Source organism: Zalophus californianus, chromosome 16, assembly GCF_009762305.2.
Source record: "Zalophus californianus isolate mZalCal1 chromosome 16, mZalCal1.pri.v2, whole genome shotgun sequence".
Classification (NCBI taxonomy): domain Eukaryota; kingdom Metazoa; phylum Chordata; class Mammalia; order Carnivora; family Otariidae; genus Zalophus; species Zalophus californianus.
In genome coordinates, this window is record NC_045610.1 from 56455917 (window position 1) to 56473210 (window position 17294).

General features: G+C 54.6%; 1 protein-coding gene across 1 annotated transcript; it reads left to right on the forward strand.

Annotated features, from left to right (window-relative positions):
• Nucleotides 1-1647: 1647 nt before the first annotated feature.
• Nucleotides 1648-15307, forward strand: CDR2L (cerebellar degeneration related protein 2 like). Its single transcript, XM_027568171.2, has 5 exons — nucleotides 1648-2165; nucleotides 9889-10001; nucleotides 10307-10455; nucleotides 11020-11184; nucleotides 12618-15307. The coding sequence occupies exons 1-5, from the start codon at nucleotides 2087-2089 to the stop codon at nucleotides 13507-13509; spliced, it is 1398 nt and encodes a 465-aa protein (XP_027423972.2). The 5' UTR covers nucleotides 1648-2086; the 3' UTR covers nucleotides 13510-15307.
• The last annotated feature ends 1987 nt before the right edge of the window (nucleotides 15308-17294 follow it).

The window sequence follows — 17294 nt, forward strand, 5'->3', positions numbered from 1 at the left end:
GCACTATCTCATCCTTTAGCTATGAACTTAGAGGTCACCTTCTGAGGAAGGTCTTTCCTGAACACTGAATCTAAACCTTGCCCCAAACTTGCTTCCAGAACCCTGTTAATTTCCTTCATAGCACACATTGCAGGTTGTAATAACTTATTTGTCCCCACTAGAATGAAGGATGCACAAGGGCAGAGACTGCCTCTGTCTCAGCCATAGATTTCTTTTTCTTCTTAAGTAAACTGTTATTGAAGTATAACCTATATTCAAAGAAATGTATACACCCTAAGTATACAGGCTGGAGTGCCTGTTTGGCTCAGTTAGTAGAGCATGTGACTCTTGATCTTAGGGTCATGAGTTCAAGCCCCACATTGGGCATGGAGCCCACTTAAAAAAAAAAACTAAGTGTACAAGTCAAAGATTGTCACAAATGAACACACCTGTGTAACCAGCACCCAGATCAGGAAATAAAACATTCCCAGCCCCTCAGAGTTCCCCACATGACTCTTGAAAGCTAAATACTATCCTGGTCAAATTCGTTTTTGCCAGTTTTGAACTTTATATAAATGGAATGATCCCTAATGATGTCCGCATCCTAATCCCCAGAACTTATAAATGTTACTTTGCATAGCAAAGGGAACTTTGCAGATGTGATTGAGTTAAGGACCTTGAGATCCTTGTGGACATGGGTCCCTCTCCCCATTTCCACTTGGAATAGCTTTGGAAGGTCTCTCCGGATTCAGAGCTGTCCAGAGTCAGGGGAGGCTTTTGTTACGGTCACATCTCAACCCAATTCCTCCCTATGCAAACCCTGTTTCCTTCTCTTTCCCTACAAGGGTTGATGTTTCTAAGAAGTTGAACACTTTGTCACATGTTTGTTGGGTCATTTGGTCATTTGTAAAGTGCCTGGTCAAGTCTTTTACCTACTTTTCTACTGGGCTGTCTTTCCTGTGGATTTGCAGGTATTCTTTCTATATTCTGGATAGAAGTCCTTTGTTGGATATATTTGCCACATATATTCAGAGTTGGATATACTCAGGATGCCTCAACAGTCCTAATAACAATCAGTTACATGAATGCTCATGAATGTTTGAGTCTGATAACTTCTTTAAGGAAAGAATGCTTAGAAGGTGAAATTGTGTATGGTTTTAACTGTTGTAACTGAATATAGCATATGGAAAGAGAGGGAAGGGGAGGGAAACAAGACCTTAAAGGGAAAGGTCCAGAATGCAGGTAACACACCCTCAAACTTCGCCACTCCTGGACTGAGGTGTCCAGCCACAGATATTTAAACACACAACTTCTCAAGGGTAATGTAAATAAATATTCATTCAAAGAGTGTCCATGGAAGGTCCTAACGGGCCAGCCTGTTCTAGGCACTGAGAAGCCAGCTGTGAACTAACAAGAGAGGCACGATCTGTGCTTTCAGGAGATCTAAAGGGAGAGAGAGATAACAGCAGGTAAGCAAAATAAAATCATTTCAGTGAGCGGTAAACCGAAGGGGTCGGGCGTTAGGGAGAGGGGGAGGTTGAACCAGCAACGGCCCCACCAGGGCGCCCGGGAGATCCCGCCCTCGGCCCCGCCTCTATATTTGCATAGTCTCCTGATTGGCCAGCGGCGGCCGGCCCCACCTCTCGGAGCTGGCGGCTAGGGAAGCGTGGGGCGGACCCCGCCAAGATGCAGCGGCGGCTCCGGGTGTCGCCGGGCGGGCAGGGGGCAGCGCGGGCCGGAGCCGGGCAGGGGGCGCCCGCCGCGGCCCCCGCGCACTCCTAGCGCCCCAGACGTGCCGGCGGACTCCGACCGTCCTTGCCGCCGTCCCGCCCGCCGTCTCCGCCCCTCCACCCTTTGTGCCTCCGCCGTCCGGTGTCCCTGGCTCCGCAGGACCCCGGCCCGGCCGGATCGCCGCGGTGCGCCAGGCCCGCGTGGGCGACGGGTCGGCGGCCGATGGCGAGGGGGCGCGGCGCGGGCGAGGGCGCTGCAGCCGGAGTCCGCGACGCGGGAGGCCCGGCCCGCCTCCGCCGCATTGTCCCGGGCCCCGCGCCCCGGCCCTGAGCCGCGCCGCCGCAGCGCCCGCCTGCCGCCCGCCGCCCGCGGGGCCATGCGGAGAGCCGCCGGGATGGAGGACTTCTCCACAGAGGAAGAGGAGCCCTGGTACGACCAGCAGGACCTGGAACAGGGTGAGCACCCGGGCGTGGGTGCGGCGGGAGAGCGGGGTGCGCCCGGCGACCCCTGTCCGCTTCTCCATTGTTGAGCAGTATCACCCCGGGGAGGGCTGAGCTGGACCCGAAGCGGCGGACTCCGAGGGGTGATGCGTCTGGAGAATCGGGACGTGGAGAGGGAACGCTGCCCGGGAAGACCCGGGCGGAACCCGCGGAGCGGTGCAAAAGTGGGGGGAGCGGCCTTTCTCTTTCCCTGAACCGCAGGGGCATACTTCACCCAGCTCACCCACCCCATCTTAGAGGCAGGAACTGTCCAGGCGCCCCTGGTATTGTTGGGGGCCTGAGTACTGGCTGGAAGTCTTTGAAGGCCGGGAGGTGGCTACTTGGTTACGTTTTGCTGAGAGGAGAGAGAGAGAGAGAGAGAGAGAGAGAGAGAGAGAGAGAGAGAGAGAGAGTGTGTGTGTGTGTGTGTGTGTGTGTGTGTAGCGGAAAGTTATCCCATTCCAAATCCAGTGGCACCCTTCCCTGACAGGATTCCTGAGCTCTGAGACTCCCAGAAAGTTTCCCCAACTCCCTTACCCTCCACCCAGGGAGGGTATAGGGGTTTGGGGACCCTGCTGGCCAAGAAGCAGCAAAAACTTAGAGTCTCCAATCTGCCTTCCTGAGCGGAAGGGGGTCCCCTGGCCCTTTCCCTCCCAGCCCTCTCTCAAATGACTCATGATTCGGAAGGAACTAGGTTTGGGAATTCTGAGCAATGCACCAGACTAGAGCCCGAGTAAAGTGGGAGCCACCTCCCCCACTCCCATCTGAGGGTAGAGAGGGTGGCTGGAAGGGGGTTAGAATCTGGTGATGAGGTGGCCAACGTGACATCACTGCAGGCAGGGGGCGGAGCTGTGAGACAGGAAGGAGGAGGAGGCCTAAGAGGGTCAGGGCCAAGGTCTCCTGGAACAGCATCAAATCTACCCTCTTTTCCCCCAAAGTGCCTCATTCTTGGATGGTTAGAGCTGGAATGGCAAGGAAATATGTCCAGGAGAAGTGACTACCGTCACCCAGCGAGCGAAGCGAGTGTGGACACAAGTGTGGTCCAGTGTGTACTAACACCCCTGCTCTGAGTTGCCATCCACTGGGGCCCCAGATGCCTCACTTTGCCCTCATCTGAGACATCCACCTAGATCCTGGAGCCTTTGTTTCCTGGTCCTGACCCACATCCCCACGTGGCAAGATTTGCTGGTAGATGAGACTGTCCTTGTACTCAGGAGCGTGGGTTAATCAGAGCCTCTGGGGGACCAGTGTGGGACTGGGATGCTGGGCTGAACTCTGCCATAGTCTTTGCCCTGGAGTCTACCCTCAGCCTCCCTGCGTGGAGTATGATGTCCAGTACTAGCTGTGACAACTCCCTCCCCTATCCTGGGCAGCACCCCCCAAATTTTGCATCCCACAAAAACCTCCTTGGCTGACACTTAAGTGTCAGACACCATCCTGGGAGCTGGGATAGTCTCAGCCCTGGCCTCCTGGGTGCACCCGGGCGGTGGAGGTGGGCCTGTAACTGAGTGTGGGTATTAGGATGCAGTAAGAGGGCTTCATGGAAGAGGCAGGCCTAGATGGAAAGACTGGAAGCTGAGCGCCTGGGAAGATGGCTTCCTGGGAAGCTGATGCTGATATTGTTGCTGTCTCATTTCATTCCCGCACCCCTAACAAAGTCTCTGGCATGCTGCCCAGCCCAGATGTGCGAGGAAGGAGCCAGAGAGTAGGGGTGGGAGACGTGCTGCTTCCGGAGAGTAAGAGGTGTCGAGATTCGAGCTGGGCTGGGCAGCCATGCTCTGGGACCAAGGTAGGGGCTGGCCTTGCTGGTCTGCAGCAGCCGGCCTTGTCTTGTGGCCCCAGGAGTAGCCAGGGCCCAGGAATAAGGAGGGAAACCAGAAATGAGGCAGTGTCCGAAGAAATCAGGGTTTATGACCTAAAAACAAATGTCCCCTCACCCTCGGCGAGGGCAGAAGGCCCTCTGTCTCTGTAGTGAGAGCAGAGGGCCTTCTGCTATGAGACTCATAACGGTTTCTGCAAAAGCCCCTCTGAGCTGGAGGGTGAATAGGGGCTGTCTGGGCATTCAAGGTGGAGGGAACACAATGCCAACCAAGGTACAGAGCAATGTGAGAAGACCACACACAGCTAGAAAGTAGGAGCCATCTAGAGTGCCAGGGGTGGGCTCCTGGGAAATCTCAGGCACGGCCACTGCAGCACCACCTCCTAGAGCCCAGCACAGAGAGCTAGATGATGAGGTGAAGAATGGGCCAAAGGCCAGCCGCACTGGGGATCAGGTGCCTGTTGCATCCCCTTTCCCTGTCCCCAGTGCCTCTGAGTGGCTCAGAAGGTGGTTTGCTCAGCCAGCCTGTCCTCCCTTCTGTATTTGTCTCCCCCTGTCCTGAGGGTAGCCCCAACTGTACTTTCTGGAAGCTTGGCCTTCCAGATGCTGTTTGACTTAGATGCTGTTTTTTCCCAGTGCAGGGAGGCGGTTGGGACAAGCAAGGTCCTAGATCCTCACCATGTTCCCTCCGCCCACTGACACCAGCACCTGTAAAAATAGAAAAAGCCATTGATCATTAAACACAGGTTGTCTCTCTCTGCCCGCCTCCCTTCCTGACCTTGGACCAGGCATGGGGGGCCCTGTGGTACCTCTTTCCGAGCTGAGAGAGGGCTGCTGAGTCACAGATTTGAAGTCCTGGGTGCCTGACCTTGAGTCTCAGCCTTGGGCCAGAGCTCTGACATGGCAAGGGGAAGGGGGGTGACTGGACCCCAGTTGTGTGGACCCAGGGTTCCTGACATCTGTGCCCTGGAGGTTGTAAGCAGGAATCCTGCAGCCCTGCGGGTGGTAGATTGCCTCCCCCCACCCACTTTATCTTTGTCCCTTCATCCCTGTGCCTGTCCCCTGTCCCTTTCCTACCTCTCTGCTCCAGAGTCTGTGGGCCCCACCCCAACCCCAACCAGTGGGGACAGTGGGGTTTCAGGGTTTCTTTTCAAAGACATCCCTGAAGCTCCCAGCCATTCCCTCTCAGGCCTTTAGGGCATTGCTCATAGGGAGCACATCAGCAGGCATTCAGAGGGCAAAACTGCTGAAGCCCACTACAGGAGACCCCAGAAAATCCCAGGGTCCAGGTGCGGGGGTGGGGTGCCCATTTAGACTTGGTATCTCCCCCCAGCTTGGTCCAGTGTGACCATTAATCCAGCCGTGACAGGCTATTTATGACTCCAGCATCTACTTCCTGCTTAGCCAGCTCCCCCATTCTCCCACCCCGAGGCCTCCCCCACCCCTGGTCCAAGGGGAGCTGTACGCCTCCCCCCCCACCGGAGCCGAAAGCCATCACCAGCCCTCTGCTAGCTGGTGTACCTTCCCCAGTACTTGGCTCCAGCCAGTCCCCTGCTCTGCAGCTTCTAGACTTCTCCCGTGAACCCTCCTGGCAGCTTCAACCAGCTTAGCTTACATTGTGATCCAGTTTCCCCAAGACAGTCTTTGAGGTTCTCCCCCACCCCAAACAGCTTCTATTGTGTTCCTCCCCACCTCTGAGTCACTGGGCGGCCTGGTTACATTTGCTGCCTTCACAAGGCAAGCTTCTGTGTCCCTGGTTTATAGTGACTTGCAGCTGCCCCAGCCCGGCGGTAGAAATACACACACAGCTCAGGTGCTCACCTGGCAAGAAAAGCGTAAAATGCAGTTGTTTGTGGCCTTTTCTCACTCAGCTTCAGAGCCTGAGGTCTTGGACTCTAGGTTAAGCTGCAGGAACTCCAAGCAGGCCACCCATGGACCCTGTCCCCCAATGCCAGCATCGGTAGCAATGGCCTCTTCACAGGCCACCTGCCAGTTCCCAGAGGAGAAAGCCCTGATGAGTGTGGCCCTCTGTTCTTTTTCATTGTACCTGAGTTATTTGATACTGTTTGGGGATGAGCCATATGTTCGCCATCTCATTTCAGAAAGTAGGAAAATGGTGTGGCTGCCTCATCACGAAGCAGGGGTGGTCTTGCTGGGCTCCCCAATTGCACCAAGCACTCAACCTAACGTAGGGCTGCGCTACAATACTCACATCAAACCTCACGCTTTGTAGATGGATGCCTCCAGACGCCTTCACACTTTGTAGACATTTGCCCAACTTAGAGTTCATAAATTCATACTGCGAGTGGCCCCATTCCCCTCCTGGTCTGTATTAGGTAACTGGTTTTTCTCGCCATCATCATCCGAAGTTCAGTGCTCAAAGCTGAAGGTTCTTGTCTGAGATCTATATGATTATTTTTTTTAAAGATTTTATTTTTTTATTCATGAGAGACAGAGAGAGAGAGAGAGAGGCAGAGGGAGAAGCAGGCTCCCAAGGAGCAGGGAGCCCGATGCGGGACTCGATCCCAGGACCCTGGGATTATGACCTGAGCCGAAGGCAGACACTTAACCATCTGAGACACCCAGGCGCCCTATATGATTATTTTTTTTTAAAGATTTTATTTATTTGAGAGAGAGTGAGGGGAAGAGCAGAGGAGGAGGGAGAGGACAAGCAGACTCCACGCTGAGCGCCAAGCCCACTGCGGGGCTCGATCTGACCTGAGCCGAATCTGAAACCAAGAGTCGGATGCTCAACCCACTGAGCCACCCAGGTGCCCCTGATTATTTTTTTTCATTGGCTGAGGTAGCTGTTTAGGAAAACAGCTTTTGTTTTCCCAGGCTAGGTTATTGCAGCCTTTCTCCGGGATGGCAGCTTTGCACTCCTCCAGGAAACTCCTCTGGGTGACATCCGGGCACAGGGCCCTGCTCCTGCCTGAGGCCCAGCCTGGAGACTCCACTCTGGCTGTTTCAAAACCTTACCTCTAGTGTGGGAGCAGACTCCAGGCTTGTTCCCGACAGGCAGCTGGGCCTTTTGTCCAGGCCCTCTGGGTTCCGTAAGGTGATCTCAGTCCGACCCCCAGCCTGGCTGAGAAAAAGCCCGAAGCTCTGCTTTCCTAGGCCCACAGGGAGTCGCTGGTCTCCTAGGCTCTTCTGAGAAGCCTCCTCCCCAGACCTGGCCAGTGCCCAGCAAGGGGCTCTGCTGAAACAACTGTACTGATGAAACTCTCTATGGGGGGCTATAGAGACCCTCCATCCTCTGGGGAGTCTAGAATGGTCACTGTCTGAACAGGGAAAGCATTAAAGACTTGAATCCCTGGACCACATCACATCGGCCCCAGCAGAGTTGCCTTTATGCATCTCGATCTGGATTTATACCATCAGCCTAGATGGAGGGCTGTTTTAAGAAACAACCTCACAATGGGAAAAAGACCCACGCTTTCCTGGACCGCATTTTGGCAGAATGAATCAAATAGGCCTACTCTTTGTCCCGCGCGGATTCTGTTTCTGGGAAAGGATCTTCAGGATATAGGCAGTGATTTGCACCAAGATTTTTGTACTATGAATTTTTGTAGTTTCATTTTTTAAAAGATCTTATTTATTCATTTGAGAGAGAGAAAGCATGAGTGGGGGAGCAGGGCAAAGGGAAAAGCAGACTCTCCGCTGAGTAGGGAGCCCGACGCGGGGCTCGACCCCAGGACCCTGAGATCATGACCTGAGCGGAATGCAGACTCTCTACCGACTGAGCCACCCGGGCAACCCCAGTTACATTTTTAACAGAGAAAAAAAAGGGGGGGGAGATTCCTAAAAATCCAACAGTAAGGGCTACTTAGGGACCTGTATACAATAGAACATTCACACCCACTAAAAATGGCCCTGTAGATCTATGTGGACACAGAAAACTGTTTATGCCAAATTGTGAAATGAAAAAAAGCAGGTACAGAAAAACATTCTGTTCACACAAAGTCGTTTCTATAGCAGCTCTAAGCCCAGAGGGCTGTTTAGAAGGATGGTTCCCTGCATGTTGAGCGTCTTTCTCTAAGTGGGGCATTTTCTTCTACTTGCTTGCTCCCCTCTCCTCTCCCGCCCTGCACGGACCCTACCTCTAATTACTTACAGATGGCACTATTCTTTTGATAACTATTTGAGGCCATGTCCATTTGTTTGTGGAATTCCCAGTTATAGATCTAAGAATATATGAGGTACATTTTCAAGTAATATTTTGGTTACCTTTGTTAACCTTTCTGTGCTGTTGGATTTTTTTACATCAAGTACACCTTCACACAAGCCTTAAAGCAATTTTAAAAAGAAAAGAGCCTTAAAAAAAAAAAAAAAAAAAAGGAGGGGCACCTGAGTGGCTCAGTCGATTAAGCATTTGCCTACAGCTCAGGTCATGTTCCCAGGATCCTGGGATCGAGCCCCGCATCGGGCTCCCTGCTCAGCGGGGAGTCTGCTTCTCCCTCTCCCTCTGTGTGTTTGCTTCTGCTCTCTCTCTCCCAAATAAATAAATAAATCTTTTTTTAAAAAGAAAGAGAGAGAGAGGAGAAAGAGGAAGGAAGGGAGGGAGGGAGGGAGGGAGGGAGGGCCTTGTGAACTCCACCAGAGTCTGTCTACCGACCTCCTTAAGGGCCTTGCCCCCACCACCAGTCTCTGTCTCCTGATTAAGCTGCCTGAATCTTTTTTTTAGAAACAGCTTTACTGAGATGTAATTCACACACCAGATAACTCACTCACTTAAAGTGCACAGCAGTGCAACAGTCTCCAGCATATTCACAGTGCAGTCATCCCCATTGTCAGCTTTAGAACATTTTCATCGTTCTGCTGAACTCTTCTTAGAAATCAAAGAAATAATATATTTTCCCTCGATAATAATACGCTATTCCCTTTGTTTCTAAGAAGAGTGAGGCATGTATATGGAGGAATATCTACCCCAAATGTCTAGTTACCCTCACACAACCCCAGACCCACTAGAGAGAATTTTTAGGGATTCCAGCACCTGCCACTTCCTTTTAGCCCCTCCCCCTCCCCACCACACAACCCCCTAAAAACAGGCTGGATCCCCTCCCAGCCTGACAGTGTTCGTTTACTTTTGGCTGGGATGGGGGAAAGTAGTAGGTTCCAGTCCTGTAGGGTACAAGAATCAGGGCTGCTTGGGAGAAGAGGGTGATGGTTTTGCTGCCCAGGGAAAGGAGGTTTCTGAGAGGGGCCCATGTCACTAGAACCCAATGGTACCTGACCAAGGCCAGGAGACCTGAATTCTGCTTCCAACGTGGCCATAACCTTGGGCAGGTCATTCTTCGCTCTTGCTCTCCAGCCTGTCACCCATAGAATAAGGAGGTTAGGCCAAACAGCTCTGAAGCCTCATCCAGTTCTACTACCCAGCAAGCCTTTCTGCTCCCTTCCCATCTCAACGAGCTCCTAGTCACCCTTCCAAACCTAGCTTGCAAGCTGCCCATTGCCAGAGCCTCCAGTCGACCCCAGGAAGAGTGAGCTCATCCATACCTATCATCCCAGGGCACGTTCCCCATGTCTGTTGGTTGTCTTAGCACATTCCTCCCACTCATTCTTTCAAGGATTATTTATTCATTTATTTATTTGAGAGAGAGAGAGGGAGAGAGCACAAGCTGGGGGGATGGGCAAGGAGAAACAGACTTCCCCACTGAGCATTCCAGACAGAAGGGACAGTCAGTGCAAAGTTGTAGCTCCTGGCTTACATCCCCTTCCAGGCCCAGAGGCTCCCTGAGGGCAGCTCTGTGTCCTGGTTGTCTTGGGGTCCCCAAAGCATAGCCCAAAATGAATGCTCAGAACACTTATGGGAGTCCTCTGAGCTCGTTCAGCTGCTCATTGTTACTCCCCCCCCTTCCCCCCCCCCCCCCCCGCTAGACTTGCACTTGGCCGCAGAGCTGGGGAAGACCCTGCTGGAGAGGAACAAGGAGCTGGAGGAGTCTCTGCAGCAGATGTACTCCACCAATGAGGAGCAAGTGCAGGAGATCGAGGTGAGGGGCCACATAGGCCCTGCATGTGCTCCCCCACCCGTTAAGGACCCCTCGGCCTGTGGTACCTTTGCGTAACTTAGAGAAAGGTGCCCTCTTAGCAGACACAGCTTTAGCCCCATAGCCTTGTGCAGTTCGCAACCCGTACAACTATCCTGGGCGGCCCTATCGCGCCACCATCTTTACCCCCCGCTCTGTCGCCGACAAATTTCCCAAAGCAAACGTGTTCCTAGAAGTGGGAAGAGGTCCAGGTGAACACATTTCCCCCAACCCTGTTCTGAAAGGGTACTCAATCCTCTCCCCTCCAGTACCTAACCAAGCAGCTGGACACACTGCGGCACATGAATGAGCAGCATGCCAAAGTGTACGAGCAGCTGGACCTGACAGCCCGAGACCTGGAGCTGACCAACCAGAAGCTGGTGCTGGAGAGTAAGGCTGCCCAGCAGAAGATCTATGGGTGAGGGCCGGGTGGCGGGCTGGGGGGCGAGCGAGGGAGAGGTCAGGTTGGGTTGCATGTGGGCATACTGTCCGGTGGGTGTGACCCATGCTCCTTCTCCCAGAAGCCCAGGCCTGGGGACCCAGGTTGGTAGTGAGATTGCCCTTGTCAGTTTCGGGTGGTTTCATGTTCAGGCCACAATCCCTCTTGAAGCCCCAGCTACACACTAGGCTCTGTTTAGGCACTGGGGACATGGCGATGGGGATACAGAGACCATCCCGCCCTCTGGGAGCTCACAGCCCGGGAGGGAAGGCAGGCATGTAAATACTTTATTGAGGTGCAGGATGGTAAGTGCTCAAAGGGTGTGGGAGGAACTGAGGTGACACAGAGGAGAATGGTCAGCTCAGCTGGGGAGGCGCAGAAGAAGGGCGGGTCCTGGGTACACAGGGAGTTCTCGTCTGACCTCAGGCACCAGGCAGCAGGGCCCATCTTTCCCCATCCCTGAGTCCCTCCAGGCCTGCAGTGAGGAGGGCTGGCCCCGTCCGGTTAAAATCCCTCCTGTGTGCGACCCCCCACCACCCCCAGGCTGACAGAGACCATCGAGCGCCTGCAGGCCCAGGTGGAGGAGCTGCAGGCCCAGGTGGAGCAGCTGCGGGGCCTGGAGCAGCTGCGGGTGCGCCGAGAGAAGCGGGAGCGCAGACGCACCGTCCACACCTTCCCCTGCCTCAGGGAGCTGTGCACCAGCCCCCGGTAGGTGAGGGCACCCCGTGGAGGGAAAGCCCGCCCGGACCCTGCACGGTGTCCCTGTGTCCCGAAGAAAGGAGAGGGTGGGCCCCAGGCAGCGGGTGGGAATGAGAGTTGGTGCACCGTCAGGCTGTCGGAGGGACTGGCCCTGTTGCCACCAACCATCAGCAGCTGGCATTGACCGAGCCCTGGCCGCGTGCCCACCGCTCTAAGTGATTTCATTCCCATGGCAATACCGTGAGCTATGGTTTATCATCCTCACCGCTCAGGTGAGGAGACGGAAGCTCAGAGCTTATGTGAGCTTATCCAAGGTCACCTCTTCAGTAAGCTAGAATTCCAACTCAGGAGGAGGTAACCACTACACCTTTCAGTCCCCCCCCCATTTTTTTTTCTTTAGAGAGGGAAGTGGAGGGGGGGCAAAGGGAGAGGGAGAGAGAATCTCAAGCAGGCTCCATGCTGGGCATTCCCATTAAATCTGAAAGGGATGGCCTCTTAATATAAAAATACATAATTGTGGGGACACCTGGGTGGCTCAGTTGGTTGGGCATCTGATTCTTGGTTTCAACTCAGGTCACGATCTCATGGGGTGTGAGATGGTGCCCACCAGGGGCTCCATGCTCAGCAGGGAGTCCGCTGGAAGATTCTCTCCCTCTGCCCTCCCCACCCCCATGCACACACTCTCTCTCAAATAGGCAAATAAATCTTTTTTTAAAAGATTTTATTTATTTATTTGACAGAGAGAGAGCACAAGCAGGGGGAGCAGCAGAGGGAGAGGGAGAAGCAGGCTCCTGGAGGAGCAGGAATACCCATGCGGGACTCGATCCCAGGACCCTGGGATCATGACCTGAGCCGAAGCAGACACCGACTGGGCCACCCAGGAGTCCAAAATAAATCTTAAAGAAAAAAAAAATTTTTTAAATACATATTGTATATTTAGTGGGTATTTCAATAAGGGTCCTGGCATGAGACAGTGCCTTGCACAGAGTGATTAATGAAGAGGTGTGGACGAAGGTGTAGGGAAACCGCAGGGACACTGCAGTACCCTGGGGTTGCAACAGCAAGGGGCTGTTACCATCCCCTAGGCCTGAAGGGGCCAAGGGAAGGGAAGTTCCTGGAAGGCCAGGAGGTGCTGCCCGACCAGCACTAACCAGGGAAGGAGTCTGGAGAAGACCTTCCTTGACCTGCCTCTGTTCCTGCCCTCCGACTTCCTGCCCCTGCCTCCCTCTGGTTGAGCTCAGGAGAGAGCAGAAACCTGGCTGAAGCAGTTCACTGTGGTCAGCCGCCCCGGGCAGAGAGCAGGGAGAGAAAGGCCAGAGAGTGGATCTAGAGGGGCAAACAGAATATCCCCCAGTGGACGGGAGAGGTGTTAAGCGTGGGGAGCTGGACCCGGGCCCTTGGCCTTGACCGGATTCTACCGGCCCTCCCCTGCCCCCTCTCAGGTGTGAGGATGCCTTCCGCCTGCACAGTTCCTCCTTGGAGCTGGGCCCGCGGCCCCTGGAGCAGGAGAACGAGCGACTGCAGACCTTGGTGGGTGTGCTGCGTTCCCAGGTGAGCCAGGAGCGGCAGCGCAAGGATCGGGCGGAGCGCGAGTACGCGGCGGTGCTGCAGGAGTACTCGGAGCTGGAGCGGCAGCTGTGCGACATGGAGGGCTGCCGCCTGCGCGTGCAGGAGCTGGAGGCCGAGCTGCTGGAGCTGCAGCAGATGAAGCAGGCCAAGACCTACCTGCTGGGCCGGGAGGACCACCTGGCCGAGGCCCTGCTCGCGCCCCTCACCCAGGCCCCCGAGGCCGATGACCCCCAGCCCGGCAGCGGGGACGACTCAGCTACCCAGGACGGCGTCTCCTCGCCGGCCGCCTCCCCGGGCCACGCTGTGCGCAAGAGCTGCAGCGACACCGCGCTCAACGCCATCGTGGCCAAAGACCCCGCCAGCCGGCACGCGGGCAACCTCACGCTGCATGCCAACAGCGTGCGCAAGCGCGGCATGTCCATCCTGCGGGAGGTGGACGAGCAGTACCACGCGCTGCTCGAGAAATATGAGGAGCTGCTGAGCAAGTGCCGGCAGCACGGCGCCGGGGTGCGGCATGCCGGCGTGCAGACCTCGCGGCCCGTCTCCCGGGACAGCTCGTGGAGAGACCTTCGTGGGGGCGAGGAGGGTCAGGGGGAGGCCAAGGCAGGGGAGAAGAGCCTGAGCCAGCACGTGGAGGCGGTGGACAAGCGGCTGGAGCAGAGCCAGCCCGAGTACAAGGCGCTTTTCAAGGAGATCTTTTCCAGGATCCAGAAGACCAAGGCCGACATCAATGCCACCAAAGTCAAGACGCACAGCAGCAAGTGACCCTTTCCCCAAAGTCAAGACGCACAGCAGCAAGTGACCCTATCCCCGCCTGCAGCCTCCTCCAGGGTCCGGCCACGGGGCCCCTCCTGCCTGGGCCATGCAGCCTCCGGTGAGGGAGGGAGCCCATCAGCAGCAATACGGCCCAGGGGAGGCTGCTCTCTGGCCCAGGGAGTGTGTGGGGGAAGCAGCTTGTTCTCAGCTCATTCGGGAGGTGGCCAACCTATAACGCATCTGGCCTCCCAGGACCCAGGACCCTCCTCCATCCTGCGTCAGCCCAAAGACGCAGCTAAGAGTTGCAAAGCCAAACATGTCCCCCCCCCCCCCCAGGATTCCCAGCTCCCCAGCCCTTGGCTTCCTGACCCTAGGCCTTGCTCACAGATTTGTGGCCAAGCTTCTGAAAGCCATTTTGGACCACTTGGCTTTTTTCTTTTTTTCTAAGTTTTTTTTGTTTGTTTGTTTTGTTTTTTGTTTTTTGTTTTGAGAGATTTGCAATGCAAGTTCTCCCTGACCCCTTGCCACAACTGAAAACACTTGAAGGGGGATCCCAGAGCCAGCTGTTGCAGGTTCCAGGGGTCTCCTGGACCACCCACTGCTTCTCCCCGGCTGTGACGCGCTGTCATTCCCTTAGCACCAGCTGTCCCACCCCCAGGGTCCTGACCAGGTCAGAGACGGCCCCTGCCATGGAGAGCAGAATGCCTCAGCCAGGCCTGGAGTGCCCCCCACTTCTCCCTGGAGACCCTCAGCCCACTGCAGATCTGTAGCCAATCAGAGGAGGGGAACAGGGAGCCCCTCGGCAGCCATACATGAACAGTGCACCCTGCTTCCCTCAGAGCCCGTCTCCTCGGGCTCCAGCCCTGGAAATGCCTTCTGGCCATTAAGCCTTCCAGGAGTCTGGGCGGTGGGGAGCCCCCATCTCTGCACGCCACCTCTGACTCGCCAAGCTTGGCCTCTGCCTGCCCCCATCTCAGGGACCATGATGTGTCTCATTCACTCCCATGCTCCCCACAGGCTGACCCCTCCTCAGATCATGCCTGCTACCCCCAGAATGTCCCAGGAGTGTGCCACCAGCCAATGGTCCCAGCATCCGCCCCTGCCCCCCTTCAGTGGGGACTACCCAATATTCCCACTCTATACTGAACAGTATTGAAATGGGACCTGGTGGAGAGCATGTCTCCTCTCCCATAGAATGCCTGTTCTTAAGCTCTCACCTTTGTGGGGGGCTTTTGAGGACCCACCTGGGTCACAGGTTAAACCTTTTATTAAGGCTTCAGAAAGTCCAGCTTCAGCTAAGAGATGTCCAGGTCCCCAGCTTGCCCTGAGCAGTCCTTCAGGGTTTCCAGTTCCTTCTACCACCCATCCTGAGATCCTAGAAATTGGAGGAGCCACACAGCCCGGTGGAAGGGGGTAGCCCTGGCCTCTGTGCTGGCAACCCAGGAGGGACCTTCATGCCTTATCTGTTTCTAAGGGGTAAAGGGGTTTTCTTAACAAGCATGCCCGACCTCCCTGGAGGCGCTACCCTGCTCTCTGGGCAGCACTGTGATGAGCGCTGTCGGCTGGTCCTTCCGTTCACACATCTTGGAACCCTTTGTCCTTTAGAGCTGGGCAGCCCCCAGCCCTCCGTGTGTCTCTGTCATCTAGGGTGGAGGGGATAGGGTGGGGGAAGGGCTCCTCCTGTTTGCTCCCCAGTTCTGTAGCGGCCGACCAGCGTCACCTTTGAAGTATACACAAGAGAAATATATTTACAAATGCTTTATTCTCTTCTTTAATAAAAAATGCACCAGTATTCTACAAGCAGAAATGGCCCTAGAGCCATGGTCCTGTCTTTGTGCGTCTCACACACCCGCCTCTCATCACACAGCTCTGGGGCTGGGGGCGGAGGGGGGTGTCCTGAGCTTCACTCTCCTGGGATCCTGCAGCCAAACAGCCGAATGCCTGGGGTGTTATCAGGGGACTGGGCAGATAAGGGGTGGTGGTGAAGGAAGCAGGTTCCAGGAAGAAGGGGTAGATTTGCCCACTCTGCACTGTCTGCTCAGCCCTTCAGGGAGGAAGGAAGGTGGGTCTGGAATAGAGCTAGTGAAGACTGGATTTCCTACCCCAGTGCTGCAGAGAAAAAAAATAAACGCCACCCAATCTCTGAAAGTAAAAAGAAGTTCGTTATCACCCCCCTCGCGGCAGCGAACTTTTGTTGCCTGCTGACTTCGTGCCAGGCAGTGTCAACCTTGGGAGGCAGCTATAAAATCTCTGTTCTACTGATGGAGATTCTGAGGCTTCATGGTTGTTAGTAATTCAGAGTCCCATAGAAATATTCAAACCCCGAACTGACCAGTTCCACTCTGCAATACTGCACATGCCTATCTCTTTGTAATGTTTAGTTTTAAGACCAGTCCGACCCAGGGCACTCCAGAAAAGAAGAAAGGAAAATCCTGTGGGTCCCCAACTCAGGCCAGAGAGAAGGGCTGGTGCCTGCAAGCTCTTCGAAGCTGCCAGGAATGGCTTAGTGATACTTTGTCTTTTCTTCCCTTCTTTCTTGCCTCTGAATGTCCCCTTCTTGAAGCCCCATTTCAACCCCTGGAGGGCCAAGGAGGGGAAGGAAAAGGCTGGCCTCAGCCGTTGGTGCCCACCTTTTGAAGGGGACAGGTGGCATCTCTTAGGCCTGTTTCTTCCAGAAGGGCCTCTATTCTGGAGGGTTCACAACAGCAGCAGGTGAGAGGAGCTTGCTAGCTGCTCTTCTCTCCACCCTGGGATAGCTCATCTCACTCTCTCCTCTACCCGCCCCCCCCCCCCCACTTCCAGAATCCAGGCCACCAGATGGCCTGAGCAGGCTGTGTTTATTTGAGGCCATGGAAACGTACAGCTCCTTTTTTCTATCACTCTGGGTCAGGAACAGGGCTGGAGCCCAGCCTCAGAGCAATGATGCCATGAAATGGTGCTGACTTTATTATTCATAATCCCTGAGCTGTCGACCTAAGTGAGTCCCTGGCTTTGTTCCCTGGAGCATCTTATGCCCGTCACCATAGAGATGCCTCAGTTCCCTCTGAGGTCTTGGGACTAAAACAGGGAGGGACCCAAGAGATTCCCCTTCCAGCCTAGAGCCCAAAAGGCGAATGTCTATCGCCATTCCCTTCCTAGTTGGCGTTTTCAAAGCCAGTGCCTGGGAAGTAGTTTATTCCTTCCTAAAGAATATGCCTGTAGCGATGAGACTAAAATGGTAAAGCCTCAATTTGATGACAGTCTTCTTTTTCAAACAGCCTGCATCCCTAGGGACATATTTTTCTAGGTAATTGTGCTTTTACTAAAAATAGAACTCTTCATTACAAAACAATCACTAGAATGACTAATAGTCACTAATCATTCATTGAGCTGTTTCCACATCGCCTCTCTCCAAAGGAACTTAGCCAACACTTAGCTCTCTCCAAACAGTGCTTGCTCTGCTTTGAACCTTTCTCAGAGTTGGAACTTCTGTTTTGAGGTTCATGTCTTAAGAACCCTGGAAAAGAGCTCTGCTTAGCCTGTCTGTGGCTGCCTGAATCTCTACCCGCTCCCTCAGCATTCCTTTATCTCCTGGCTAGGAGAAACTGTCATCATGCCCCACAAAGCTGTTGCTTCTGTGAAGGGGTGTGGGTCCACTTTTAAAAACACGTCTTTCTCCACCTGCCTGCTTCTCCTCCCATCTGGTCATTTGTCTTGCAGAGACTTCACACACCTGCTCAGCCGGGATTTGCTTACACTGCCTTGTGAATAAACCTCAAGTTACTAAAACTCGTCTCTAGTAGAATTCACCTTTC